General features: G+C 45.2%; 1 protein-coding gene across 1 annotated transcript in view; it reads left to right on the top strand.

Moving 5' to 3' along the window:
- IGF2R (insulin like growth factor 2 receptor) overlaps positions 1-26556 on the top strand; it is a 358657-nt gene that overhangs the window by 61139 nt on the left and 270962 nt on the right. The window contains exons 8-9 of the mRNA XM_033935794.1: positions 2857-3010; positions 12945-13116. Of these exons, the coding sequence (XP_033791685.1) occupies positions 2857-3010; positions 12945-13116 (326 nt within the window). The remainder of the gene's footprint in view (positions 1-2856; positions 3011-12944; positions 13117-26556) is intronic.

Genomic DNA, 26556 nt, shown 5'->3' with positions numbered 1-26556 from the left:
ACAAATGAGGAGCACGGTGAAACACAGGTAAATAGCGGTTCCTAGAAGGGGGTACATTGGCCCGCGGGGACAAACCTGTTCACTGTTTCCGCGGTCGGTGAATGGCCTTGTCCCCGTCACCGCAGCGACTGCTAGTTTTCTTCCCCGTTTTCGGCGGTGACCCGCGGCTTAAATGCGGTGGCCGCGGGTAAACCGTCACCGTGTCATTCTCTATCGTCAGTGTCACATCAATTTGTTGGAACTCAGAGCGATTTTCAATTCTCTCAAAGCTTTTCAGCATCTTCTTCATTACCAGGTAGTCCTCATTCGGACAGACAACCAAGTTGCCATGTACTATGTTAACAAGCAGGGAGGAGCAGGATCTCTCCCTCTTTGCCAGGAAGCTCTGAAGGTTTAGAATTGGGCAATCCTTCACAACACCTTCCTGAGAGCTGGCTGGCGGACAAATTGAGTCGTCTTCTACAACCTCACAAATGGACACTAAATTTTTCGCTTCTTCATCACATTTTTTCTCAGTAGGGGAACTCTTCAGATAGATCTCTGTGCATCTCCCCACAACAACAAACTGCCTCAGTTCTGCTCCAGGCTATACTCCCCATACCAACTGGAGGCAGATGCTTTTCTCCTGGAATGGACGAATCGGTTTCTCTGTGCGTTCCCTCCATTCCCTCTCATTCTCAAGACACTTGTCAAACTCAAACAGGAACGTGCCACCATGATTCTGATAGGCCTCGGTGGCCAAGGCAACCTTGGTTCTCCCTTCTACTTCAACTCAGCAGTAAGGAGCCACTACTTCTACCAGTTTTTCCCTCTCTGCTTACACAGAGTCAGGGGTCTCTACTTCATCCCAACCTGCTGTCTCTACACCTACAGTTTGGTACCTCTAAACCTAATTGCCACTCTACAGTTTTTTCAATCTGTACAGGACATTTTAGAGGCTTCTAGGAAGCCTACCACTAGACAATGCTACAATCAGAAATGGACTAGATTTTCTGCTTGGTGCACCATTCATCACAAGGAGCCTCAATCTACCTCCTTGTCTTCAGTTTTGGATTGCCTGTTCCATTTGTCTCAATCAGGCCTCAAATTCACATCCATTCAAGTCCATCTCAGTGCAATTGCTGCTTTTCATCAGCCTATCGAAGGGAAATCCCTTTCTGCTCATCCTGTGGTTTCCAGATTTATGAAAGGTCTTTTCAACGTCAAACCACCTCTCAAACCTCCTCCAGTGGTTTGGGATCTCAATGTTGTTCTTGCTCAATTGATGAAGCCTCCTTTCAAACCAATGGCTTCGGCTCATCTTAAATTTCTCACTTGGAAAGTGGTTTTTCTCATTGCTCTCACGTCTGCTCGCAGGGTCAGCGAGCTACAAGCTTCAGTTGCAGACCCACCTTTCACAGTATTCCATCATGACAACGGTGGTCTTTTGTACTTATCCTAAATTCTTACCTAAAGTGGTTTCAGATTTCAGAATTTCATCTCGATAAATCCATTGTACTTCAGTGTTTTTTCCAAAGCCTCATTCTCATCCTGGAGAAACAGCTCTACATACTCTGGACTGTAAGCGTGCTTTGGCTTTTTACTTGCAAAGAACTAAGCCACACAGATCTGCACCTCAACTTTTTGGGACATCCGATTTCCAAGCGCACCATCGCCAACTGGTTAGCTGCTTGCATCTCTTTCTGCTATGCTCAGGCTGGACTGTATCTACAGAGTCGAGTCACAGCCCAAAAGTCAGAGCCATGGCGGCATCAGTACCTTTCCTTAGATCTACTCCTATTGAGGAAATCTGCAAAGCTGCCACTTGGTCCTCAGTTCATACCTTTACCTCTCATTATTGTCTGGATGCTTTTTCCAGACGGGATGGCCATTTTGGCCAGGCAGTGTTACAAAATTTATTCTCTTGAATTGCCAATACTCCCACAAACCCATTCTGGTTAGCCTGGAGGTCACCCATATGTGAGAATAGGCTGCCTGCTTGTCCTGGGATAAAACACAGTTACTTACCATAACAGGTGTTATCCAGGGACAGCAGGCAGCTATTCTCACAACCCATCCACCTCCCCTGGTTGGCTTCTCTGCTAGCTATCTGAGCTGAGGAGACGCACATCCTACATCGGGCGGGAAGGCACTCGCACATGTGCGGTGCGGCAGTTGCAACTTTCTAATAGTTCTTCAAGCAAGTCTGCTTGCGAAGCTGTCCACATCCAGGCTCTGTGGATAACGTCACCCATATGTTGAGAATAGCTGCCTGTTGTCCCTGGATAACACCTGTTACGGTAAGTAACTGTGCTTTATATCCCATATATTAGAAAGCACACACAGATTCTGACTCATGCTCAGTATTATGTGGATTGGAATATTTTATACCAGACTATATTTCTAAGATATTTTAAATACAATTGCACTGGAATGTGAGATGTTGATACATCTAATTACATCAATCTAAATGCATTATTGTTAATGACTGATTTGATCTATGACTAAAGGTGATTTTATTTATTTGTGTATTTATTCAATGTTCTGTACTGTTCTTTAGGTTATCTTAATTTTGTCACCTTCCAGCATTTTACCTTCTTTTATGGAACAATTTTTATACTGGTCACAGGAGCCCGGAAGTTAATTTTCAAAGGAATCCCCCCCTTAACCCCCACATGAAGTTTCCCTTTGAAAATCAAGCAAATGGCCTACAATAAATATATGGTACTTTAATATATTTGCACTCATACATGTTCCAACCTCATTTTTAGCTGTAGGTTAAAATGCCTGCTTTCTTTAATGCATAAAGTATTCTTAAAATTACCTTGTTAGTTTGAAATTTTACATTTACATTTAGCTTCATCTTCCTTCCATCAGAGAACAGACCCAAAGTTGACTGCCAAAACAAATTGTCGCTATGAAATTGAATGGGTGACAGAGTATGCCTGCCACAGAGACTATTTGGAAAGTGGGACCTGCATGCTGACCAATTCACAGCACGATGTTTCTATAAACCTCAATCCTCTCTCAGGTAAAAATATTCTTTCTGGCTTCTATTATGTTTAAATTTTGTAAAAAAATGTGATTAAAATAAAATAGATATGGACTACAAATATATCGGTACAATGAGATTCATTATTAACTATTAACAGTTTTCAATAATGTTATTGAATGTTCTCTAAAACAAGGACTATAGCGTACCCACATAGGACTAGAAATTATTCCATGAGGCATGCTTTCCCCATTATTGCCACATACTTTATTCTTGCAGTCTAGTTGACACAGACACTGCCAGCATTTTCAGTTTTTATACATGTTTGCAGTACTGGCATTAGTGGTAGCACTTTGAGCCACTGACAGCTGCACTTTAAGTGAATTGGGAGGGTTTGGATTTACTCTAGCTGATGAGGCCTGGAGATCCCTTCCAGCTACACAGTGACATTTAATGGTTACATCTATTGTAAGGATTAGCTCAAGACAATTAGTTACCTGAGGTGAGAGATGAGTAAGATGGGTGGGAGTTATAGAATACAGCAAATTGACAGGAGCCAAACAATTGGGCTGCTTATAACATCATGAAAATATATAAACCATATACATTTTATATATGATATGCACATAAAACCAAAGTCGAATAGCTTAATGAAGGAGTCAAACCACACACAAAAGAAAAAATGTCCAGTTCATTCTGCCAGGGTTGAGCCTTCTGGTGCTGGTGGCTACCAGGATCTAGCTGCAATACTTCTAAGATGAGGAGCACAATTTTATGTAAGCATTTATTCACATTGGTGTAATTTTCATTCATATGGGTATTCCAAGATTAACCAATAAAACTCCCAGCAAGAGGTACAGAGCAGAAGTTGAATGTTCCACATTACAACCTAACATACAAACTCTAGTCTCAAATCAGCAAAAGCAATACAATCTAACATTCAGAAGCTTCTCATCTTACTAGCTTCAGGTTAAGAACTCAAACTATACCAACTTAGCCTATGAAAGTCAGCACTGCAAATGTTCTAGAATACCAGCACATCTCCAAGGATTGGGGTGTGTGGGTCTTTTATTAAGCACAGGGGTGAAGAGTAGAGAATGACACAGGGACAAATTTGTCCCCTTCCTTGCAGGAACTCAATTTCCCCATCCCATCCCCACAAGTTTTGTCGCTGTCTCTGCTCTATTCCTGTAAGCTCTGCCTTAACCGTACAAGCCTTGGACACTTATGATTTTAAAGTGTTTGAGGTTTGTGCAGATGAGAACAAAGCTTGCAGCAATGGGGCAGGGACAAGAAAAGACCTTGCTAGACTGGGATGGGAAAATGAGTTCCTGCAGGGACATGGAAAAATTTGTCCCCGTGTCATTCTCTGCCCTCTTCTTTCTTGCCCTTCACCCCATTTCCATCATATGCCCCCTTCTCTCTCTCCCCGCCCCAATTTCATCAAGTATTTGGCCGGCCTCTCTCACTCTCCATGTTGGTCCGTTTCACTTTTGTTCCCAGGACAAGCAGGCAGCATATTCTTAACGTATGGGTGACGTCACCGACGGAGCCCCGGTACGGACCTTTTTAACTAGAAAGTTCTAGTTGGCCGCACCGCGCATGCGCGGGTGCCTTCCCGTCCGACGGAGGAGTGCGTGGTCTCCAGTTTCTTCGTTTCCGCGGAGCGAAGAAGACGCATGTGCTTTTCAACGGCCGTTGAAAACTCTCAATTTGCCTTCCCGCTCGCGATTTTTGATCCAATTTTGGTTCTATTTTTGTCTTTCGACTTCATTCTTCTAAAAAAAAAAAAAAAAAAATTCTTTTCGTGTCTTTTTCCTTATTTTTGCAGCCGGCCCCGGCGGGGCCTGTTGTAATCATCCAAGCCTCCGGGTTTGATTTCGCGGAGGCCGTGTTTCCCTTCATGCCCCCTCAACCGGGCTTCAAGAAGTGCCAGCGGTGTGCACGCCCGATCTCTTTAACTGACCCACACAACTGGTGCCTTCAGTGTTTGGGTCCAGAGCATCGGGCTGACACCTGCACCCGCTGTGCTACTCTCAAGAAACGCACTCTTAAGAACCGGCAAATACAGCAAAATATTCTTTTCGGTACCGGTTCTACCATGGATCAGGCCCCGACGTCGACGGCACCGCCTAAATCGGCACCGACCACATCGACACCGCCTGATCCTCCTTCGGGGTCGATAGCGCCAGGTAAGCCGGCTAAGAAGCCTTCCACTTCCCTTGAGCGACCTCCAGCTACAGCGGTGACCCCGGTTCTTCCGACGTCCCGCCGCTCCCGTAAACGCTCCTCTCCGATCACGGTGAGTGCCTCGTCATCGGCCTCCTCATCGCCGGAGCGTCGAGCAGCACCTATGGTACCGAAGAAATCTAAAGCGGTACCGGTGCCCCCATTGGAGGACCGAATCTCGGCCATCCTCCAGGACAAGCTTCAGGAGCAGCTACAGAAGCAACTCCAACAGCTCCTTCCAACCTTACTGGCACCGCTCCTTCCGGTACCGGTCCAGCCCGAGCTTTGCACCGTTCCACCGGTATCCACCCCCTCGGTACCGTTGAACACATCCATGCCGGTCTTATCTGCTCAGCCTGCACTTCAGACTTGCTCGGCAGAGGACCCTTCCCAGGCCCCAGATCGACGCCGGTCTTCTTGGGATCGGGATCGGCACCATTCCTCCAGGGACAGAGATCGACGCCGATCTTCATCCCCCGGCACCGTATCCATGCGATCTGGCAAGTCCCTTTCTAAAACCCGCCATACTGAACCGGCTATCAGGGACCCAGACCTATGGGAACAATCCCCACTCGGTACCGAGGAGGATGCCTCTTCTACAGATGAGGAACCCTCCATGGCTGAAACCACTTCTAAACCTGAGCAATCCTCCTTCACGAAGTTCCTTCGGGAGATGTCAGCGGCTCTCTCCATCCCCCTTGAGTCCGACTCTAAGAAGTCCCAGGCCTTTTTAGAAGCTTTGGACTTCGACCAACCTCCCAAGGAGTTTCTTAAACTTCCTGTACATGATATCCTCCGGGAAACATTTTATAAAAATTTGGAGACTCCATTGACTGTTCCAGGTGCCCCTAAAAAACTGGACAGCTTATACCGGGTCATCCCTATTCCGGGATTTGACAAACCCCAATTGCCCCATGAGAGCCTCCTTGTAGAGGCCACTCTCAAAAAATCTCAAGGCTCCAGCGTTTATGCCTCCACCCCTCCTGGCAGAGAGGGAAAGACAATGGACAAATTTGGAAAGCGCCTGTACCAGAATGCCATGCTGGCTAACAGAGCCAACAATTACACCTTTCATTTTTCATTTTATATGAAACACCTGGTCCAACAACTTTCTGCTCTAGAAAAATATATACCTGAGCGTAAGGTCCCACTCTTCCAACAGCAGATTTCCAACCTCCTTCAGCTCAGAAAGTTTATGGTGCGCTCGATTTACGACTCCTTCGAGCTTACTTCACGAGCCTCCGCACTGGCTGTGGCCATGCGACGCCTAGCCTGGCTGAGGGTGTCTGACCTTGATGTAAACCACCAGGACCGTCTCGCCAACGCGCCCTGTCTTGGTGACGAACTTTTTGGGGAGTCTCTTGATACCACAACACAAAAACTTTCGGCTCATGAGACCAGATGGGACACCCTCATTAAACCCAAAAAGAAAACTCCACCGGCACGACCATACAGGCCTCAGTCCTCTTATCAACGTCGATTCTCTGCCAGGCCGCTGAATCCTCCTCAGCAGCAATCTCGCCGTCCTCGCCAACAACAGCACACTCAGGCTCGCTCTCAGTCTCACCAGGCGACCAAGCCTCTCCCTCAGACTAAACCTCCTCAGCCCTTTTGACTCCTTTCTCCAGGGCATAGCCAGTCTCCACCCTTCGATGCCTCTTCCTCAACCTATCGGAGGCCGCCTCACCATCTTTCTCCAACGCTGGGAGGCCATCACATCAGACCTGTGGGTTCTCAACATCATCCGCCACGGATACTCACTAAGGTTCCAGACTCTTCCCATAGATCATCCTCCCGTAGAGTCTGCTTCTCACTCCTCCCAAACTCCTCTCCTCCTCAGGGAGGTCCAATCCCTCCTCCTCCTCAATGCCATCGAAGAAGTTCCTCCAGACCAAAGGGGTCAGGGATTTTACTCCCGCTACTTCCTGGTACCCAAGAAAACGGGAGATCTTCGTCCCATCTTAGACCTCAGGAACCTCAACAAGTGTTTGGTCAAAGAAAAGTTCAGAATGCTCTCCCTGGCCACGCTTTATCCTCTTCTATCTCAACACGACTGGCTATGTTCCCTGGACCTCAAGGAGGCCTACACTCACATCCCAATCCATCAGGCTTCGCGTCGCTACCTCCGATTCCAGATACAAAATCACCACTATCAGTACAAGGTGCTGCCCTTTGGTCTCGCATCATCACCCAGGGTGTTCACCAAGTGCCTGATTGTGGTAGCGGCTTTTCTCAGGTCCCACAACCTACAAGTGTTCCCATACTTGGACGATTGGTTGGTGAAAGCACCTACATCTCCGCTTGTGCTGCAAGCCACTCATCAAACCATCTCTTTCCTCCATCTCTTGGGGTTCGAGATCAATTATCCCAAGTCACATCTGCTTCCTACGCAGCGCCTGCAGTTCATCGGAGCAGTTCTCGATACCAATCAGATGAGGGCGTTCCTTCCTGCCGACCGGCACCGGACGCTACTTCACCTTTGCCGGCAGGTGCTCCTTCATCCATCCATCCCTGCTCGCCAGATGATGGTCCTTCTAGGCCACATGGCCTCAACAGTCCATGTAACTCCTCTGGCATGACTCCACCTCAGGATACCTCAATGGACCCTTGCCAACCAATGGTCACAGACCACGAATCTTCTTTCTCATCCCATCTCTGTGACATCGTCTCTTCAGCAATCTCTTCAATGGTGGTTGAACTCCTCAAATCTCTCCAGGGGACTTCTCTTCCATCCGCCTCCTCATTCCATGGTCATAACCACGGATGCTTCCCCCTATGCATGGGGGGCCCACTTGGGCGATCTCCGCACTCGGGGACTTTGGACCCCTCAGGAGCGTCAACATCACATCAACTTCCTGGAACTCAGAGCCATGTTTTATGCTCTCAAGGCTTTCCAGCATCTCCTCTACCCTCAGGTTCTTCTCCTGTGCACGGACAACCAAGTCGCCATGTACTACATCAACAAGCAAGGCGGCACCGGATCTCGTCCCCTTTGTCAGGAGGCCCTCCGAATCTGGACCTGGGCCATAGCCCACAATCTGTCCCTCAGGGCTGTCTATATCCAGGGCGAACAGAACTCCCTGGCCGACCAGCTCAGCCGCATCCTGCAACCTCACGAGTGGACCCTGGATCCTCCTACTCTCCACTCCATTTTTGCTCGCTGGGGCACCCCGCAAGTGGACCTATTTGCAGCTCCTCACAACCATCAGCTGCCCCAGTTCTGTTCCAGACTCTTCTCTCCGCATCGTCTGACCCCAGATGCATTCCTACTCGACTGGACGGATCGGTTCCTCTATGCCTTTCCTCCACTCCCTCTGATGTCGCGGACCTTGTTCAAGCTCCGCAAGGACAGGGCCACCATGATTCTCATCGCCCCCCGGTGGCCCCGACAGCACTGGTTCTCCCTCCTGCTCCAGCTCAGCTCCAGGGAGCCCATTCCTCTTCCTGTGTTTCCTACTCTGCTTACACAGCAGCATCAGTCTCTACTGCACCCCAATCTGTCTTCCCTCCACCTGACTGCTTGGTTTCTCTCGGGCTGACCTCTCCAGATACCCTGTCTCAGCCTGTCCGTCGCATTCTGGATGCCTCCAGGAAACCCTCCACACTCCAATGTTACCATCAGAAGTGGACCCGGTTTTCCTCTTGGTGCCTCCTGCATCATCACAATCCCACCTCATTGGCGGTAGAGACCATTCTGGACTATCTGCTCTCTCTGTCCGAGGCTGGTCTCAAGTCTACCTCAATCAGAGTCCACCTCAGTGCCATCACTGCGTTTCATGAGCCTATCCTCGGAAAACCTCTCACGGCTCACCCTCTGGTTTCCCGCTTCATGAGAGGCCTCTTCAACATCAAACCACCTCTACAGCCTCCTCCTGTCGTCTGGGACCTAAATGTGGTTTTGTCAGCCCTCATGAAACCTCCTTTTGAGCCTCTTGCTACTACTTCGCTCAAACTTCTCACATGGAAGGTGCTTTTCCTCATTGCCATCACCTCTGCCAGGAGGGTCAGTGAGCTGCATGCACTGGTCGCCGATCCACCGTTCACTGTTTTTCACCATGACAAGGTGGTTCTGCGTACCCATCCTAAATTCCTTCCCAAGGTGGTTTCGGCTTTTCACCTCAACCAATCTATTGTATTGCCTGTCTTCTTCCCGAAACCCCATTCTCATCCTGGGGAACAGGCGTTGCACACGCTGGATTGTAAGCGTGCCCTTGCATACTACCTTGACCGTACCAGGGCTCACCGATCCTCTCCTCAACTTTTTCTGACCTTCGATCCCAACCGTCTGGGTCGTCCTGTCTCTAAACGAACGCTGTCCAATTGGCTTGCTGTCTGTATTGCGTTCTGTTATGCTCGGGCCGGCCTGTCACTGGAAGGAGCTGTCACGGCCCACAGGGTCAGAGCTATGGCTGCTTCTGTGGCTTTCCTCCGTTCCACGCCTATTGAGGAAATCTGCAAGGCGGCCACTTGGTCTTCAGTTCACACGTTCACTACTCACTACTGTCTGGATACCTTCTCCAGACGGGATGGACACTTCGGCCAATCTGTGTTACAAAATTTATTTTCCTAATGGCCAACCATCCCCCCTCCCTCTCTGTTAGCTTGGAGGTCACCCATACGTTAAGAATATGCTGCCTGCTTGTCCTGGGATAAAGCACAGTTACTTACCGTAACAGGTGTTATCCAGGGACAGCAGGCAGATATTCTTACGACCCACCCACCTCCCCGGGTTGGCTTCTTAGCTGGCTTATCTTAACTGGAGACCACGCACTCCTCCGTCGGGCGGGAAGGCACCCGCGCATGCGCGGTGCGGCCAACTAGAACTTTCTAGTTAAAAAGGTCCGTACCGGGGCTCCGTCGGTGACGTCACCCATACGTTAAGAATATCTGCCTGCTGTCCCTGGATAACACCTGTTACGGTAAGTAACTGTGCTTTTCTGCCTGTGTCTACTCAAATTTCACCCTCTGCTTATGCCTAAGTTCTGTTGTAGCTTACTGATAATGGTCAGTCCACCTCTTTTGTAAACCACATAGAACTGAAAGGCTTTTGCGATATATACCTTATTTGTCGCCCTCTATGCGCCTTATGTAGTGAAGGTACAAAAAATTACCCCCATACCATTTAAAAATGCCCCTTCTGCCACCGCACCTTAACATCCCGCCCGCTGCACCTTTGAGAAACATCAACCCCTCCCACCATGCGCCATGGTGCCTTGTTACAAATAACCTGGTGGTCCAGCATGATCTTTCCCTCACTAGATGTCTCCTCTTATTTCCCAGCCAGTGGTGCACAGGTCAGAAGAGCACAGAGATCAGGAGCAAAGCTTTCCACGCTCCTGCTTAGGCCTGCACTGCTTTCTGAATGGCTGCGATCGTGGGACTCACAAGAACTGACCACAGCCATTCATAATCAGCACAAGCCCAAACGGGAGCACAGAAAGCTTTGCTCCTGACCTCCGCGCTCTTCTGACCTGTGCGCCACTGACTGGGAAATAAGAGGAAACAACGAGAGAGGAAGGGATTTTAAAAGGTACCTGGGGTGGGGGGATGTTTAAAATACCAAAACAGCTGTCTAGGAAGGGAGGGGGAGGGATTTTAAAAGGTACAAGGGGGTGGGGAGGGGGATGTTTAAAATACCAAGACAGCCATATAGGGAGGGAGGGATTTTTAAAGGTAAGGGGGGTATGATTAAGAAAGGTACTGGGGGGTACGTAGGGGGTATAGGGGGATGATTTAAGGTGATGGGGGTACATGTGGGTAAGGGGCCTTCCTGCCTGTCACTAGGCCTGCCTGCCCTGTCCCAGCCTACCACTAGACCACCAGAGGGAGGACAGGATACAGAGCCTGGCAGGGAGGGGGGCAGGGTACAGACCCTGACAAGGAGTAAGTGGTTGAGTACAGAGCTTGGCAAGGAGAAAAAAATTTGTTGTTATATTACTCCTTTTTATTTTTCATCTACTTATCAACTTTGTCTCCTCCTCTCACATTTTCCCACTTCATTCATTTCTCAGCCTCTTATTGCCTTGTTATCTTTCACCTGTTCTCCATTACCATATTTTTACCCTCTGTATTCAATAACCTTCTCTCACTCATAACTTTGACAGCCCTCCCATGGCCTCTTCCATGTGGATCCACCATTTCTAGCATCTCCCTCTTCAGGCCCCTCCCCTGATTTTGACCTTTCTTCTTTCCCCTTCTTTCCTCCCTTCTGCCTCTAAGTCATTCTCCCTCCCCTCATTTTGCTCCCTCTTCTACTCCTCCTCCCCCTCCTATGTGTTTCTTTACCTCTCCCTCCTTCCTCTGCTTTCTCCCAACATCTCATCCCCTAGTCTGCCATTTCTTCCTCCCTGCTTTCTAGCTCCCTGCCAAGCCAACAACTCTCCCTTCTGTCTCTACCCTCCCCTACCACACCAGGCCACAGCCTGTCATCTTACTCCTTCCTCAACTACCTTTCCCCCTTCAGCTTTTACAGTACTTTCCTTTTCTGTGTCTCTTCCCCTTTAATCTGGAGCTTCAGCTGCTGCCTTCACTGAACTCCTCACCCCCCCTCGCCAAATCTACTTTATTTATTACCTTATGCAGCATGTATTCACATAGGCCACCAACCCCAGCATCATCTTTCTACTACTATGGCCCACCCCTGAGGAAACAGGAAGTTACATCAGAGAGGGTGGGCCACAATAGTAGAAAGAAGAAGCCAGGGTCGGCGGCCTATGTGACTTGCTGCCGCCAGTAACTTCTGCAATGCAAATAAGGTAGATTGGGAGGGATGGAGAGATACTGGGAAGGGATGCGATGAAGTCATTAGCTGAAGCTCCAGATTAAAGGGGGAAAGACTTAGAGGAGGGAAGTAAAAAGTAGAAAAAAGGGTAGTTCATCCAGTGGTAGTTAGCCACTCCCTGAAGAGTGCTGCCTGATACTTCCACTGCAGTTGGCCTCTTTATAGGGCTGCTCCTGTGTATTATAATGCATGGTTTATTTTTATAATTCTTTCTAAACACTTGGAATTTTTGGATATTACTCAATTCAAACTATCCAACCCTTTCTCTTTAAGTTAGAAACAAACACAGGTATATAGAGAGATGGAAAGAATTCCATAAGTCATGCTCTACATACATTCCCTACTTATTCTTCCTAATGCCATAATACTGGAAAAGAGCTTATAACTAGAGCAGGAACGGTGTTGCTAAAGGGGAGGTAGAACCGGAGTCACATAACTTGTAACACCTTTGGAAGGAGGGGTGAATGTTGTTTAAGTAGTAGTAAGACACATGTACAAACTGCTGTGGATGATACAACAAAAATTGATGGTAAAGAATTCCTATTTCTATGTGGTTTTCTATTACTGTGTGTAATAGTAAAAATAAACTGGCAAAAGTATAATGCTGTTTTGAAATTGCCTATTTGTTAGAAACAAATGCAGACTGATCAACTAGATTCCTTTTGTTTCCTTATATACTAACATTTTTATTACTTTGTTCCTCTTGCTCATTTGGATTCAAATATGTTTTTGTGTTATATTTGTACCATTTAAGGTTCTTCTCATTGACTTTTGTGTAAGCTTTCTTATGGGAAATTCAGTGACTGGACTGCCAGGTGAGAAATGGTTTGACTGCCATATACTTTTCCTTCATAGGTCAGCTTGGTCCAGATATGCCATTTTAGTTTGGCTTATAGCTGTACTCTGAATGCTTTTGAGCTGCTCAATTATAACTCGGTTATATGGATTGTTGTTACCTTTTAGGAACGAACTCCTATTTTACTACAGATGAGAAAAAGGAATATATCTATTACTTGAATGTATGCAGAGACCTGCATGTCACTGGCTGTGATGGTGACAAGATTTCTTCTTGTCAAGTGAAAAGTGCAGACAATAAGGCAAAGGTTGCTGGCAGATCTAAGGACCAAATTCTCAGGTAGATAGAATTTCTATGGAAATCTCTGAAATGCTCTTGTGTTTGTTCACATGTGGCACGGTAGCATTACTAAATTTCAATTTTATCTACTAGCATAGTTTTAACTATTTAAACCTTATTAATCTTGTAATCTTATGTAAGCCACAACCATTCCCAGTAGACAATTGTGGGGTATAAGAAACAATATGATATGGTATATGCTTAAATCTCTTCAGTGCTCATATGTGCCTTGATTGATTTGACTTCATAAGAACATAAGACCACAGGTCCATCAAACCCAGCATTCTGTTTCCAACAGTTGCTATCCCAGATCATACGTACCTGTCAAGATTCCAAAGACTAAAACATATCTTATACTGCTTGTCCTAGGGCAGGGGTAGGCAATTCTGGTCTTTGAGAGCCACAGGCAGGTCAGATTTTCAGCATATCCACAATCTGCAACTCAAGAAGGCAGTGCATGCAAATCCATCTCATACATATTCATTGTGGATATCCTGAAAGCCTGATCTGCCTGTGGCTCTCAAGGACTGGATTTGCCTATTCCTGTCCTAGGGAATAAGCAATGGATTTCCCCTCATCCATCTTAATAATGACTTATAAACTTCTCTTTTAGGAAGTTATCTAAACCTTTTTTCTAAACACGTACTGCTTTCTGAAGTCTTGTTAACTCTGTCCTCTGAATTAGTCTTGACTTCCACAGGAAGGAAATGGTCTATTCAGGCTTCAGAACAAAACATTATTGATCTGTTCCTTTATAGTTCTGAGCAATGAATAAATTGAAAGAAAATGGAAGGGAGATAAATAGGTGCAACAGTACTAAAGATCTGAAATAGAGATCCAAAATGAGACTTTGCAGGTAGCCAGAAGATAAAGAATAGGAGCAGAGAATTTTTTTTTTTTTTTTTAAATAAAAAGGGCTAGCAAGTAGAGAAAGGGATAGGAAGCAGAGACAGAATGTACTTTGTGGAGGGGGCTAGGAAGAAGCAACTAGTGAGCTGGCCAGAAACATTCTGGGGGGAGGGATAAAAAAAGGTAATATAATAACTAGTAATGATGGCAGATAAGATCCAAATGGTCCATCCAGTCTGCCCAGCCGGATTCAATTTAAATTTTTTTAATTTTTTCTTCTTAGCTATTTCTGGGCAAAAATCCAAAGCTCTACCCGGTACTGTGCTTGGGTTCCAACAGCCAAAATCTCCGTTAAAACCTACTCCATCCCATCTAAACCCTCACAGCCATTGAAGCCCTCTCCAGCCCATCCTACCCCCAAACGGCCATATACAAACAGACCGTGCAAGTCTGTCCAGTACTGGCCTTAGTTCAAATAAACAAAACAATACAGAAATCTTTCGCAGTTATGAGAAATTTAAGACAAGTATGAAAATTATTCGAAAGAACACAATTCCAGCTCATAGTTCAAACCTTTATACTAGGCCTACTGGATTACTGCAACATCCTCTACCTCCCCTGCCCTGCAACAATGACTAAACAACTACAAACAATCCAAAATACAGCTCTGAGACTCATCTACTCACTGAAGAAACACGACCATATTACAGAAGCATACATCGGCTCACACTGGCTACCAATTCAAGAGAGAATACTATTTAAATTCTACTGCATGCTATTTAAATCGTTAAACGGAGACAGCCCAATCTACCTAAACAACCGCCTCTACCAAACTACGTCACCCAGACATAGAAAAACACACACCCCTTTCACACACCGTCCAATCAAAGAAGTCAAACGGAAAAAAACTGTATGACGGCCTCCTAGCAACACAAGCAGCAAAACTGGATAACCAAATCACCAACCTACTGATAACCACCCCCGAATACAAGATTTTCAGAAAAGAAATAAAAACGATACTCTTCAAGAAATCACTGAAACACTCTTAACATCAATTAACTTCCATCCTCCTGCCTTCACCCCGCCCCACAGATACTACCAGTTCTTCTCAACTTCTCTTGAATTCATCAATGATCTTCTACTGTAACCCACCATTTATATCTCTTTTGTAATCCGCCTTCTCAACTTCTCTTGAATTCACCAATGATCCTATATTGTAACCCACCATTTATATCTCTTTTGTAATCCGCCTTCTCAACTTCTCTTGAATTCACCAATGATCCTATATTGTAACCCACCATTTATATCTCTTTTGTAATCCGCCTTCTCAACTTCTCTTGAATTCACCAATGATCCTATATTGTAACCCACCATTTATATCTCTTTTGTAATCCGCCTTCTCAACTTCTCTTGAATTCACCAATGATCCTATATTGTAACCCACCATTTATATCTCTTTTGTAATCCGCCTTCTCAACTTCTCTTGAATTCACCAATGATCCTATATTGTAACCCACCATTTATATCTCTTTTGTAATCCGCCTTCTCAACTTCTCTTGAATTCACCAATGATCCTATATTGTAACCCACCATTTATAACTCTTTTGTAATCCGCCTTGAACCGCAAGGTAATGGTGGAATAGAAATCTCTAATGTAATGTAATATTTAATATTATTTTCTGATTATAGATCCTCTGTGTTCATCGAGCTTCTTCGAATTCAGTCACCGTTTTCCTCTCCACCACCTCTCTCGGGAGCACATTCCAGGCATCCACCACCCTCTCCGTAAAGTAGAATTTCCTAACATTGCTCTTGAATCTACCATCCTTCAACCTCTGCTGGTTTTACCATTTTCCTTTCTCTGGAAAAGATTTTGTTCTACGTTAATACCCTTCAAGTATTTGAACGTCTGAATCATATCTCCCTGTCCCTCCTTTCCTTTAGGGTATACATATTCAGGGCTTCGAGTCTCTCCTCATACGTCTTCTGGCACAAGCCTCCTATCATTTTCGTTGCCCTCTTCTGGACCGCTTCAAGTTTTCTTACGTCCTTCGCCAGATACGGTCTCCAAAACTGAACACAATACTCCATGTGGGGCCTTACCAATGACCTGTAGAGGGGCATTAACACCTTCTTCCTTCTACTGGCTACGCCTCTTTATACAGCCCATCATCCTTCTAGCAGCAGCCACTGCCTTGTCACACTGTTTTTTCGCCTTTAGATCTTTGGACACTATCACCCCAAGATCCCTCTCCCCGTCCGTGCATATCAGCTTCTCACCTCCCAGCATATATGGTTCCTTCCGATTATTAATCCCCAAATGCATTACTCTGCATTTCTTTGCATTGAATTTGTTGCCAGGCATTAGACCATTCCTCTAACTTTTGCAGATCCTTTTTCATATTTTCCACTCCCTCTTCGGTGTCTACTCTGTTACAAATCTTGGTATCATCTGCAAAAAGGCACACTTTTCCTTCTAACCCTTCAGCAATGTCACTCACAAACATATTGAACAGGATCGGCCCCAGCACCGAACCCTGAGGGACTCCACTAATCACCTTTCCTTCCTCTGAGCGATTTCCATTAACCACCACCCTCTGGCATCTGTCTGACAGCCAGTTTCTAACCCAGTTCACCACTTTGGGTCCTAACTTCAGCCCTTCAAGTTTGTTCAACAGTCTCCTATGAGGAACCGTATTAAAGGCTTTGCTGAAATCTAAGTAAATTACATCTAGCATATGTCCTCGATCCAGCTCTCTGGTCACCCAATCAAAAAATTCAATCAGGTTCGTTTGGCACGATTTACCTTTTGTAACGCCATGTTGCCTTGGATCCTGTAACCCATTAGATTCAAGGAAGTGTACACTATCCTTTTTTTCAGCAACACTTCCATTATTTTTCCAACAACCAAAGTGAGGCTCACTGCCTGTAGTTTCCTGCTTCATCCCTGTGACCACTTTTGTGAATAGGGACCACATCCGCTCTCCTCCAATCCCCAGGAACTGCTCCCGGCTCCAGAGATTTGTCGAAAAAGTCTAATAGGATTCACCAGAACCTCTCTGAGCTTCCTTAGTATCCTGGGATGGATCCCGTCTGGTCCCATTGCTTTGTCCACCTTCAGTTTTTCAAGTTGCTCATAAACACCCTCCTCCGTGAACGGCGCAGAATCTACTTCATTTTCTCGTGTATCTTTGCCAGACAATCTCAGTCCTTCTTCAGGATTTTCTTCTGTGAACACAGAACAGAAGTATTTGTTTAGCACATTTGCTTTTTCCTCATCACTCTCCACATATCAGTTCCCAGCATCTTTTAGTTTAGCAATTCCATTTTTCATCTTCCTCCTTTCACTAATATATCAGAAAAAATTTTTGTCTCCCTTTTTTACATTTTTAGCCATTTGTTCTTCCGCTTGTGCTTTCGCCAGACGTATCTCTCTCTTGACTTCTTTCAGTTTCACCCTGTAGTCCTTTCTGCACTCCTTTTCTTGGGTTTTTTTTTTATATTTCACGAACGCTAACTCTTTCATCTTTATTTTCTCCGCCTCTAGTTTGGAGAACCATATCGGCTTTCTTTTTCTCTTGTTTTTATTTATTTTCTTCACATAAAGATCCGTAGCCATTTTTATCACTCCTTTCAGCTTAGACCACTGTCTTTCCACTTCTCTTATGTCCTCCCATCCTAACAGCTCTTTCTTCAGGAAACTGGACCATAGTAAGATCTGAATTTGAAAACTTAATATACCAAAACTCATTAACAGCAGAATACAACCTCATCCTAAGAGATCTAAACATACCTATACCTTGAAGACCAAGCATCCAAACCAGCAGAAAACTGTCTTATCATTTCTCAACGCCCTATCCTTCCAAATCCTAAACCCACAAACCACGCATGAAAAAGGACACCAACTTGACATCGCAGCCTTCGTGACCCTTCAACCATCCACCCCAGAAATTCAAACACCTAATGGAACCTGGTCCCCATTCCTCTGGTCAGACAACTACACATACACCTTCAACATCAACTGGACCAAGAACGAAACCATACCTAAACCCAAAAAAATAACTTACACCTCACGCAAACACATTGACCCCTCCAAATTCTGGACAAAAATAGATGAAACAATCCAGGTCTGTGACCCCAAGGACTTCATCTCACAGTGGAACAATCTGACTACCAACATCCTTGATGAACTAGCCCCACTAAAAACCAAAACTAGAATCAGCAGAAGATCAGATCAATGGTTTTGACAATGAACTACTCCTACTTAAAAGACAATGCAGACGACTAGAAAGAAAATGGAGAAAAACTAACCTAGATCACACGAAAACCACCTGAAAAAAATTTAGCAAACAATACAAGCTACTACTAAAGGACAAGAGAAAAACACATTACACTAATCTAATAGGCACAGAAACTCAAGATACCAAAAAACTATTCCAAATACTAAAAGACCTAACAGACACCAAACCCTACATGACTACTAACAATACCCACTCCCCTCAGCCACCCTCTTAGCAGAACACTTCAAGAACAAAATTACAAATGCCAGAGCCACCCTCAATTATTCTCCATCCCACCTAAACGAACTCACAATTCATCCCACAGATAAAGAATCAACTGTAGCTGACAGAACATGGTCTCAATTCCCCAACATACAATGGTCTGAACTCAATAAATTCTACAAAAAGTACAGCCATGCATCCTGTGACCTTAACTACTGCCCATCATATCTCATTTCAACTTCCAGCACAAAATTCTGTACTCTACTTCTGCAATGGATACAAACCATGCTCACAGATGGCCTCCTCCCAACTGACCTCAGCGAAATCACCATCACCCCAATCCAAAAAGATCCTAAAGGACCAATAGGCCAACCATCCAACTACAGACCCATTGCCTCAATACCTCTATATGTCAAACTGACAGAAAGACTAGTAGCTAAACACCTCACCAACTATCTAGATGACCATAATATACTTCACCCCACGCAATCTGGCTTCAGATCCAACTTCAGCACAGAGACATTACTAGGCTCCCTCATAGACACAGCCAGACAACACCTCAGCACAGGAAAAAAAATGCTTCTCATACAACTGGACCTTACCACAGCATTTGACCTGGTAGATCATAACATCCTACTGCAAATTTTGGATGCAATAGGCATCTCAGATAAAGTATACTCTTGGTTTGAAGGTTTCCTAAAATCCAGAACATACAGAGTAAAATCAGATAAAGAAAAATCTGAACCTTGGTCCAACCCTTGCAGTGTACCACAAGGATCCCCACTATTCTCTACTCTCTTCAACTTATACACTGCCTCTCTCGGAACATACCTGGATAATCTAGGCATAACCACCTACAGCTTTGCAGGTGACATTACCATTCTCATACCTTTTGATCAGCCAAAGACTGCCATGACAAACACACTATACCAAAAACTAGAAACAGTAGCGACCTGGATGAAAGATCACAAACTGAAACTCAACACAGACAAAACTAAATTCATCCTCAAACAACAAAGTCCCAACCATAACCAATATAGAAATTAACACAATCGACTATCCCTTTCAAACTACCATAAAACTACTAGGAATGACTATTGACCGATGCTGCACCATGCAACTGCAAATAAATAAAACAATACAGAAATCCTTCACAGTCATGAGAAACCTGACAAGTCAGGAAATTATTTGAAAGAACACAATTCCAGCTTATAGTACAATCACTAATCCCAAGTCTACTAGATTACTGCAACATCCTCTACCTCCCTTGCCCTGCTACAATGACTAAACAACTACAAACAATCCAAAATACAGCTCTGAGACTCATCTACTCATTGAGGAAACACGACCATATTACAGAAGCATACATCAACTCACATTGGCTACCAATCCAAGAAAGAATACTATTTAAATTATACTGTATGTTATTTAAAACCTTAAAGCCCAACCTACCTGAACAACCGCCTCATCCAAACCACCTCAGTCAGACACAGAAAAACACACACCCCATTCACGCACTCCTCGATCAAAGAAGTAAAATGGAAAAAACTATACAATGGCCTCCTAGCCACTCAAGCAGCTAAACTAGATAACCAAATCTCCAATCTACTGATAACTACCCCAGACTACAAGATGTTCAGAAAAGAAATAAAAACTATACTCTTCAAGAAATTCCTGAAACAGTACTAACTTCAAACTTACCGTCCTCCCTCCCTCCCTCTTCCCTCCACACAGAAACTACTTAACCTACTCTTTACCTCTAGAAATGACAATTGCTTTTCCATTGTAACCCACCGTTTTTTAATTCTTTTGTAATCCGCCTTGAACCATAAGGTAATGGCGGAATAGAAATTTCTAATGTAATGTAATGTTCTCTCCCATTGCATTAAAAGTCCGTACGTTTGAAATCTAGGACTTTAAGTATCGTGCGGCTGCTCTCTACTTTAGCCGTTATATCAAACCAAACTTTGATAATCGCTACTTCCCAGGTGAGCACCCACTTGAACATTAGAGATACTCTCTCCATTTGTGAGGACCAGATCCAATATTGCTTTTTCCCTCGTGGGTTCCATCACCATTTGTCTGAGCAGAGCCTCTTGAAAGGCATCCACAATCTCCCTACTTCTTTCCAATTCCGCAGACGGTACATTCCAGTCCGCATCCGGCAGGTTGAAATCTTCCAACAGCAGCACCTCTTCTTTCCTTCCAAGCTTTTGGATATCCACAATCGCAATTCTGCTACATGTACAGGTGTGCTTCAGAGTTTATATTGCTTTTAGTAGAATAGGTTAGAGATAGTGTTAATTTATAGGTTCGTTATCTGTAGATGTGATAGAAAAGCCAAAACCAAAGATTGTCCCTTTTGCAATAGAAATATGGTGAGCATCATATTAGATACTAGACCAGTCGAGTTCATCTAAATTGGGCATTATGTTTGCATTACATTATTAATGAGTAGTTGCAGAAAGTTCCCCATTGTTAAATCAAGTAAAGCCTTGTATAGAGCCGAAGTGACCTTGATTTTAACATCTTATGTAATACCAGTTCTGTAGGATTGTCTCTTATAGGAATCTGAGTAATTTCTGTGGATTAACATAATTTTTAGTTATTACATAACATACCTGTAGATACAGCACCATTAAGTTTTAGTAATAAGAGAATCAGAAGATAATTGTTATGATAAGGTCCCTTTTTCTGATGTGACCCGACTACCTCATAGGGACCCAGGCCATCCGAAATCTCTTTGGGACCAAGAGTGAAACTCTAATACTGAAGGGGAGAGGGGAAGGGAACCTTATCCCATGGAACCCAGTCAGTGTCCTAGATTCATAGTAAATCTTATTTCTCCAGAAACAAGCAGGGGAAATGCAGGCACACTTGCTGGTTAAGTTCTCTGACTGAGCCTGAGTGCCAGTGCTTTCCCCTAGGTATAGTAATGTTTGTTTGTTTTAACTTACTGAGCATGTGCAGACACCTTGCCTTCCGAGCTCCTCTCCCTGCGGCAGCGAAAAGGGCAGATAGAATGCTAGGAATGTTTAAGAAGGGACTCAAACGCAGTCCGGTTTTTTTTTTGACTGGGCTCCTGACAGGTCACAGCTCTCCTCTCTCCTTGCCTCTTCAAGAAAAAAAAAGAGAAAATGAACTCATTCGAATAATATCATTTACCGTATTTTTTGCTCCATTAGATGCACTTTTTCCACCCCCAATAAGGGGGTGGAAATAAGGGTGTGTCTTAAGGAACGAATGTAAAAAAACCAACAAAAACGTAACTTTTTTGCCATCCCGGCGGTCCAGTGCGCTTTCCACGAGAACTGACAGACAGCCATTTGGAATGCAGTGAGGGACCAAGCAGGCACGCAAAAAGCATGCGCCTGCCTCGTGCAAGGGTGTGCCGCTGCCGGAAGAGAGCAGGGGAACCGAGGCAGGAGCGTGGAAAGAGTGCTAGACTGTCAGGATGGCAAAAAAAGGTACCTAGGGAGCTGCCTGCCTGCCTTTGGGCTGGCTTTGCTTGGAGCTGGCTGCCTTGGGGTTGTCTGGGGGCTGTCTGGCTTGGCTTGGGGTGGGTTAGCTGACTGGCTTGGCACTGGCTGGGGGCTGGCTGGCTGCCACTACACATACCCACCACTAGACGTGCCCTCTACCCTGTCCCAGCCTACCACTAAACCACCACTAAAACACCATTTGGTTCAGAATTTTTTTTTCTTGTTTTTCCTCCTCTACAGGTGGGTGCGTCTTATAGTCAGGTGCGTCTTATGGAACGAAAAATGCGGTATTTTACTTTCTATTTTTCTTTGAAAATAAACAACAACTAATACACAACAATGAGTGTCACCAGAATTTTTTCTTTTTAGTCAGACTTAAAAAAAATATAAAAGATATCGCTGTCAAATTTTCTCTTAGTGGCAAACTCCTTGCTATTTTAACCTGGCAGTTGCTAGGACCAGGATGACTTTTCTTTTTCACAGACATGGAAGGTGGCTCCCTCACAGCGGTGCTTCATGCCAATGACTAAGAGCAATCCCCGAGGCTGCTACTATTGCAGTTTGATCCTTCCCTTCAGGGCCCAGGTTCATTACCGATGGGAGAAGGAAGCTCTCCACTGCTGCAGCTGTTGGAAAAAAATTAAAATGGCACCTGTAGCCAGCACCAAGAAGAAGCAAGCCTGTTATGGAGGCATGTCATTAACACCTCCTCCACTAGTTTCCACGAAGTCGGTGCGTGGTCCACAGAAGCAACCCACTACTTTATGTTTGAAGGAAAAGACAGGGAGGCCTCCCACGGGCACTGCTTCTGCCTCAGTCCTAAACTGCCCCAAACAGGATTCTGCAGGTAACCTTTTGAATTCTTCTAAGCCACAACTTAGGACAAAAAGGCCAGTTTCTCCAGCCCAAATTTCTGAGGACATCAGACCTCCTAAAAAGTTCTCTATGCCTCAGTTACTGCCAGCAGTTTCTCCACAGGCACAAACTTCAATGCATACAGTGGTTAATTATTTCTCGCTTTTACAAAATTTTATGAGATAGTGCTGCATTACTGCACCAATTCCCACCCTTTCCTTCCACCTCAGTGGAAATTGAACAGTGCCCTGACATTGAGCAGCGTCCTTCACTGGATCTTTTGTACCCAGAACCTTTTTCAAATCCACCGGATATTGCTTGGTCTCCTCATACATCTCTCTGCTCTTCACCTCAACAGCACACATCTCCTATCCATGAATGGTATGATTCCCCTGAATCCGTGCTCTGTTAGCTACAGATCCTCCTTCCCAAGTGCAGCCATCACTGCAGCCAGACCAACCAGAAGAATATTCTTATCCCAAGTTCCTGCAGAAAGTTTCTACTCTTCTAAGTCTCAACCAGACTGCTACGTCAGTGGATAAAAAGGATTTTCAAGCAATCCTTAAATCATACCAAACTCTTTCAAAAGGATTAATTGCATTCCCAGTGCATCATATCCTCCAAGATCTTCAGTTTGCTAACTGGCAAAAGCCCTAATCGGTTTCCACTGCTTCCAGGTGCCTAGAGCTTAAATACAGGGTTGAAAAGGCACCTGGACATGATTTACAAGAACTATCACATTACTCTATGGTATTTCTAAGTCAGCTATTCATAAGTCTAAATCAACAAAGTCTCAGTACAATTCATATCCAGGGAAAGATTATTGTTTCTTGGACTCGATCGGTTGGAAAGTCTATCAGTGCTCTATGCTAACGTCAAAAATCATGGCTCATCAATTGCATATTCTACATTTTCAACACTCCATTTTGCAACAATTAAACACTGCCTCTCCTGAGGAAATTCCAAATCTCTACATGGCATTGCAGGAGTCCACTTACCATTTAATTAAAACTAACTATGATGCTTATGACAAGAGTTCTAGAACTGCAGCAGTTACAATTGCAGCTCGCCGCACAGCCTGACTCAAAGCCTCGGACCTTAGGGTAGATCTCCACGACAGATTGGCAGATGCCCCCTGTCTGGAAGATGGTCTTTTTGGTGAGAAAGTGATGGCTACTGTCTCACAACTCATGGAAATGTCCACAGCCATTCGAGAGCTCTCAGCACATCCTCAGGACCAGCCTTTTTGCAGATCTTCCACTGCTTCTTCTTATAGATCAATGTTTTTCAACCTTTTTTGGGCAAAGGCACACTTGTTTCATGAAAAAAATCACGAGGCACACCACCATTAGAAAATGTTAAAAAATTTAACTCTGTGCCTATATTGACTATATATAAAGTAATTCTCTTGAATAGGAATCAAATAAACACAAAGAAAGTATTTTATAATGCTGCCACCGCCAACAACACCGTTGGCGGCGGTGGCACTCAAGTGGCTAAAGAGCCGCAGTTTGCCGGCCTAGGGACAACACTGGTGGGTGGCCAGCTGTGCACACCCTTGGGACGTAAACCCGGGGTGGGGCAGACCGCCCCCCCCACCCTGGTATGCCACTATCTGTACCTCACTCCCTCCCTATGACCAAAAATTCTCCTTTCTTCTATTCCCCGTGTACACAACCATCTCTTTCCCTCCCTTCCTCTCTCCAAAGTCCATGCCTTCTGTGTCCAAACACTCATTCCCTCCCCCACCTCAGCATCTCTTTCCCTCCCTTCCTCTCTCCCAAGTCCATTTCTTCTGTGTCCAAAAAGCATTCCCTCCCCCACCTCAGCATCTCTTTCCCTCCCTTCCTCTCTCCCAAGTCCATTTCTTCTGTGTCCAAAAACGCATTCCCTCCCCCACCTCAGCATCTCTTTCCCTCCCTTCCTCTCTCCCAAGTCCATTTCTTCTGTGTCCAAAAACGCATTCCCTCCCCCACCTCAGCATCTCTTTCCCTCCCTTCCTCTATCCCAAGTCCATGCCTTCTGTGTCCAAAAACCCATTCCCTCCCCCACCTCAGCATCTCTTTCCCTCCCTTCCTCTCTCCCAAGTTCATGCCTTGTGTCCAAAACGCACTCCCTCCCCCCTTTTGTGTTCCGTGTTTGCCTCCCAGCCCATCTTTGCAACTTTCTCAGCAAAACGAAGCTCAAGCCGCGAGGCTTGTCTTCTGCTTCCTGCCTGCCCTGCCGCGCACAAATAGCCGAACGGAAGTATTCTCCGACGTCAGCGCTGACGTCGGAGGGCAGGCTTTGCTTAAGCCCTCCCTCCGACGTCAGTGCTGACATCGGGGAACGCTTGCGATTGGCTATATGTTAGCTGCAGGGCAGGCAGGAACAGAAGACGAGCCTCGCGGCTCGAGATGTATTGAACTCCGCGGGTCCCCCGTCCAGCTCTCTCCTGTCCATGTGGGGCGGACCGCCCCTCTCCCTAGACTGGTGGTACTGCCCTGATGGCGGCCCTGACCGTACGGCACACCAGGCAACATCTCGCGGCACACTAGTGTGCCGCGGAACAGCGGTTGAAAAACACTGTTATAGATCATACCATCAGCAATTTTTTCAACAATATTATCCTCAGAGTTATTTTAACATAATAAAAACATAACATAAAATTTTATTTGTATATTGCGATACACTGTGAAGTTTGATGTGGTTAACGGATTAAATAGAGGATCGTACATAAGAGGTAGGGATACAATGACAAGAAACAGAGGAGTGTAAATAACAAAAGCTTGTGGCAGGTCTGAGTCAAATACAATACAGGTGAGGCGATATAAAGAGAACTCATGAAATGAACAGAGTTTGGATCTCAGTACAGATATAAATATGGTAGGGGAGGAATGAGTCCTTACCTAGAGCTTTCCTTTGTCTTGAGGAGAATGAGAGACGAGCAAAGAGGGCACAGGGTTTAGTGTTCTACTAGGAATTTGTTGAACAAATATGTTTTTAAGCCTCGCCTGAAAAACATATATGACGAAGATGACCCTATAATGGGGAGTAATTCCTGGCTGTAATGAGTTGCTTGATATGATATTAGTTTTATCACGTAAGCTTTTTAGGTTTTCCTAGCAGGGAGGGGTAGGCAAAGATGGGGTTAGAGCACAAAAGGTGGGTGGGGGGGTTAACTCAAATACTTCAGTAGTTTGGTAGGAGGCCATAGAGAGCCTTGTACATGAAGCAACCTAGTTTGAATATAGATCGAGCCTCAATCAGGAGCCAGTGCATTTGCTTGTAGTAAGGCGTGATGTGGTCAGTTTTCCTTAGGCCAAAGATAAGGCGCACCGCTGTGTGCTGAATCTTCCAGAGTCTGTTGAAGTGTTTCTTGGAACATGAAATGTAGTTGAGGTTGCAGTATTCTAGCATGCTAAGGATCATAAGAACATAAGATTTGCCACTGCTGGGTCAGACCAGTGGTCCATCATGCCCAGCTGTCCACTCACGTGGCAGCCCTTAGGTCAAAGATCAGTGCCCTATTTGAGTCTAGCCTTACCTTCGTATGTTCTGTTCCAGCAGGAACTTATCCAACCTTTTCTTGAATCCCTGAAAGGTGCTTTCCCCTATAACAGCCTCTGGAAAAGCATTCCAGATTTCTACTACTCTCTGGGGGAAGAAGAACTTCCTTACGTTTGTATGGAATCTGTTCCCTTTTAACTTTAGCGAGTGACCTCTTGTTCTCCTCACCTTGGAGAGGATGAACAATCTCTCTTTCTCTACTA

The sequence above is a fragment of the Geotrypetes seraphini genome, chromosome 3 (genome assembly GCF_902459505.1).
Source record: "Geotrypetes seraphini chromosome 3, aGeoSer1.1, whole genome shotgun sequence".
NCBI classification, from domain to species: Eukaryota; Metazoa; Chordata; class Amphibia; order Gymnophiona; family Dermophiidae; genus Geotrypetes; species Geotrypetes seraphini.
This window is presented reverse-complemented; position numbering and strand designations above follow the sequence as displayed.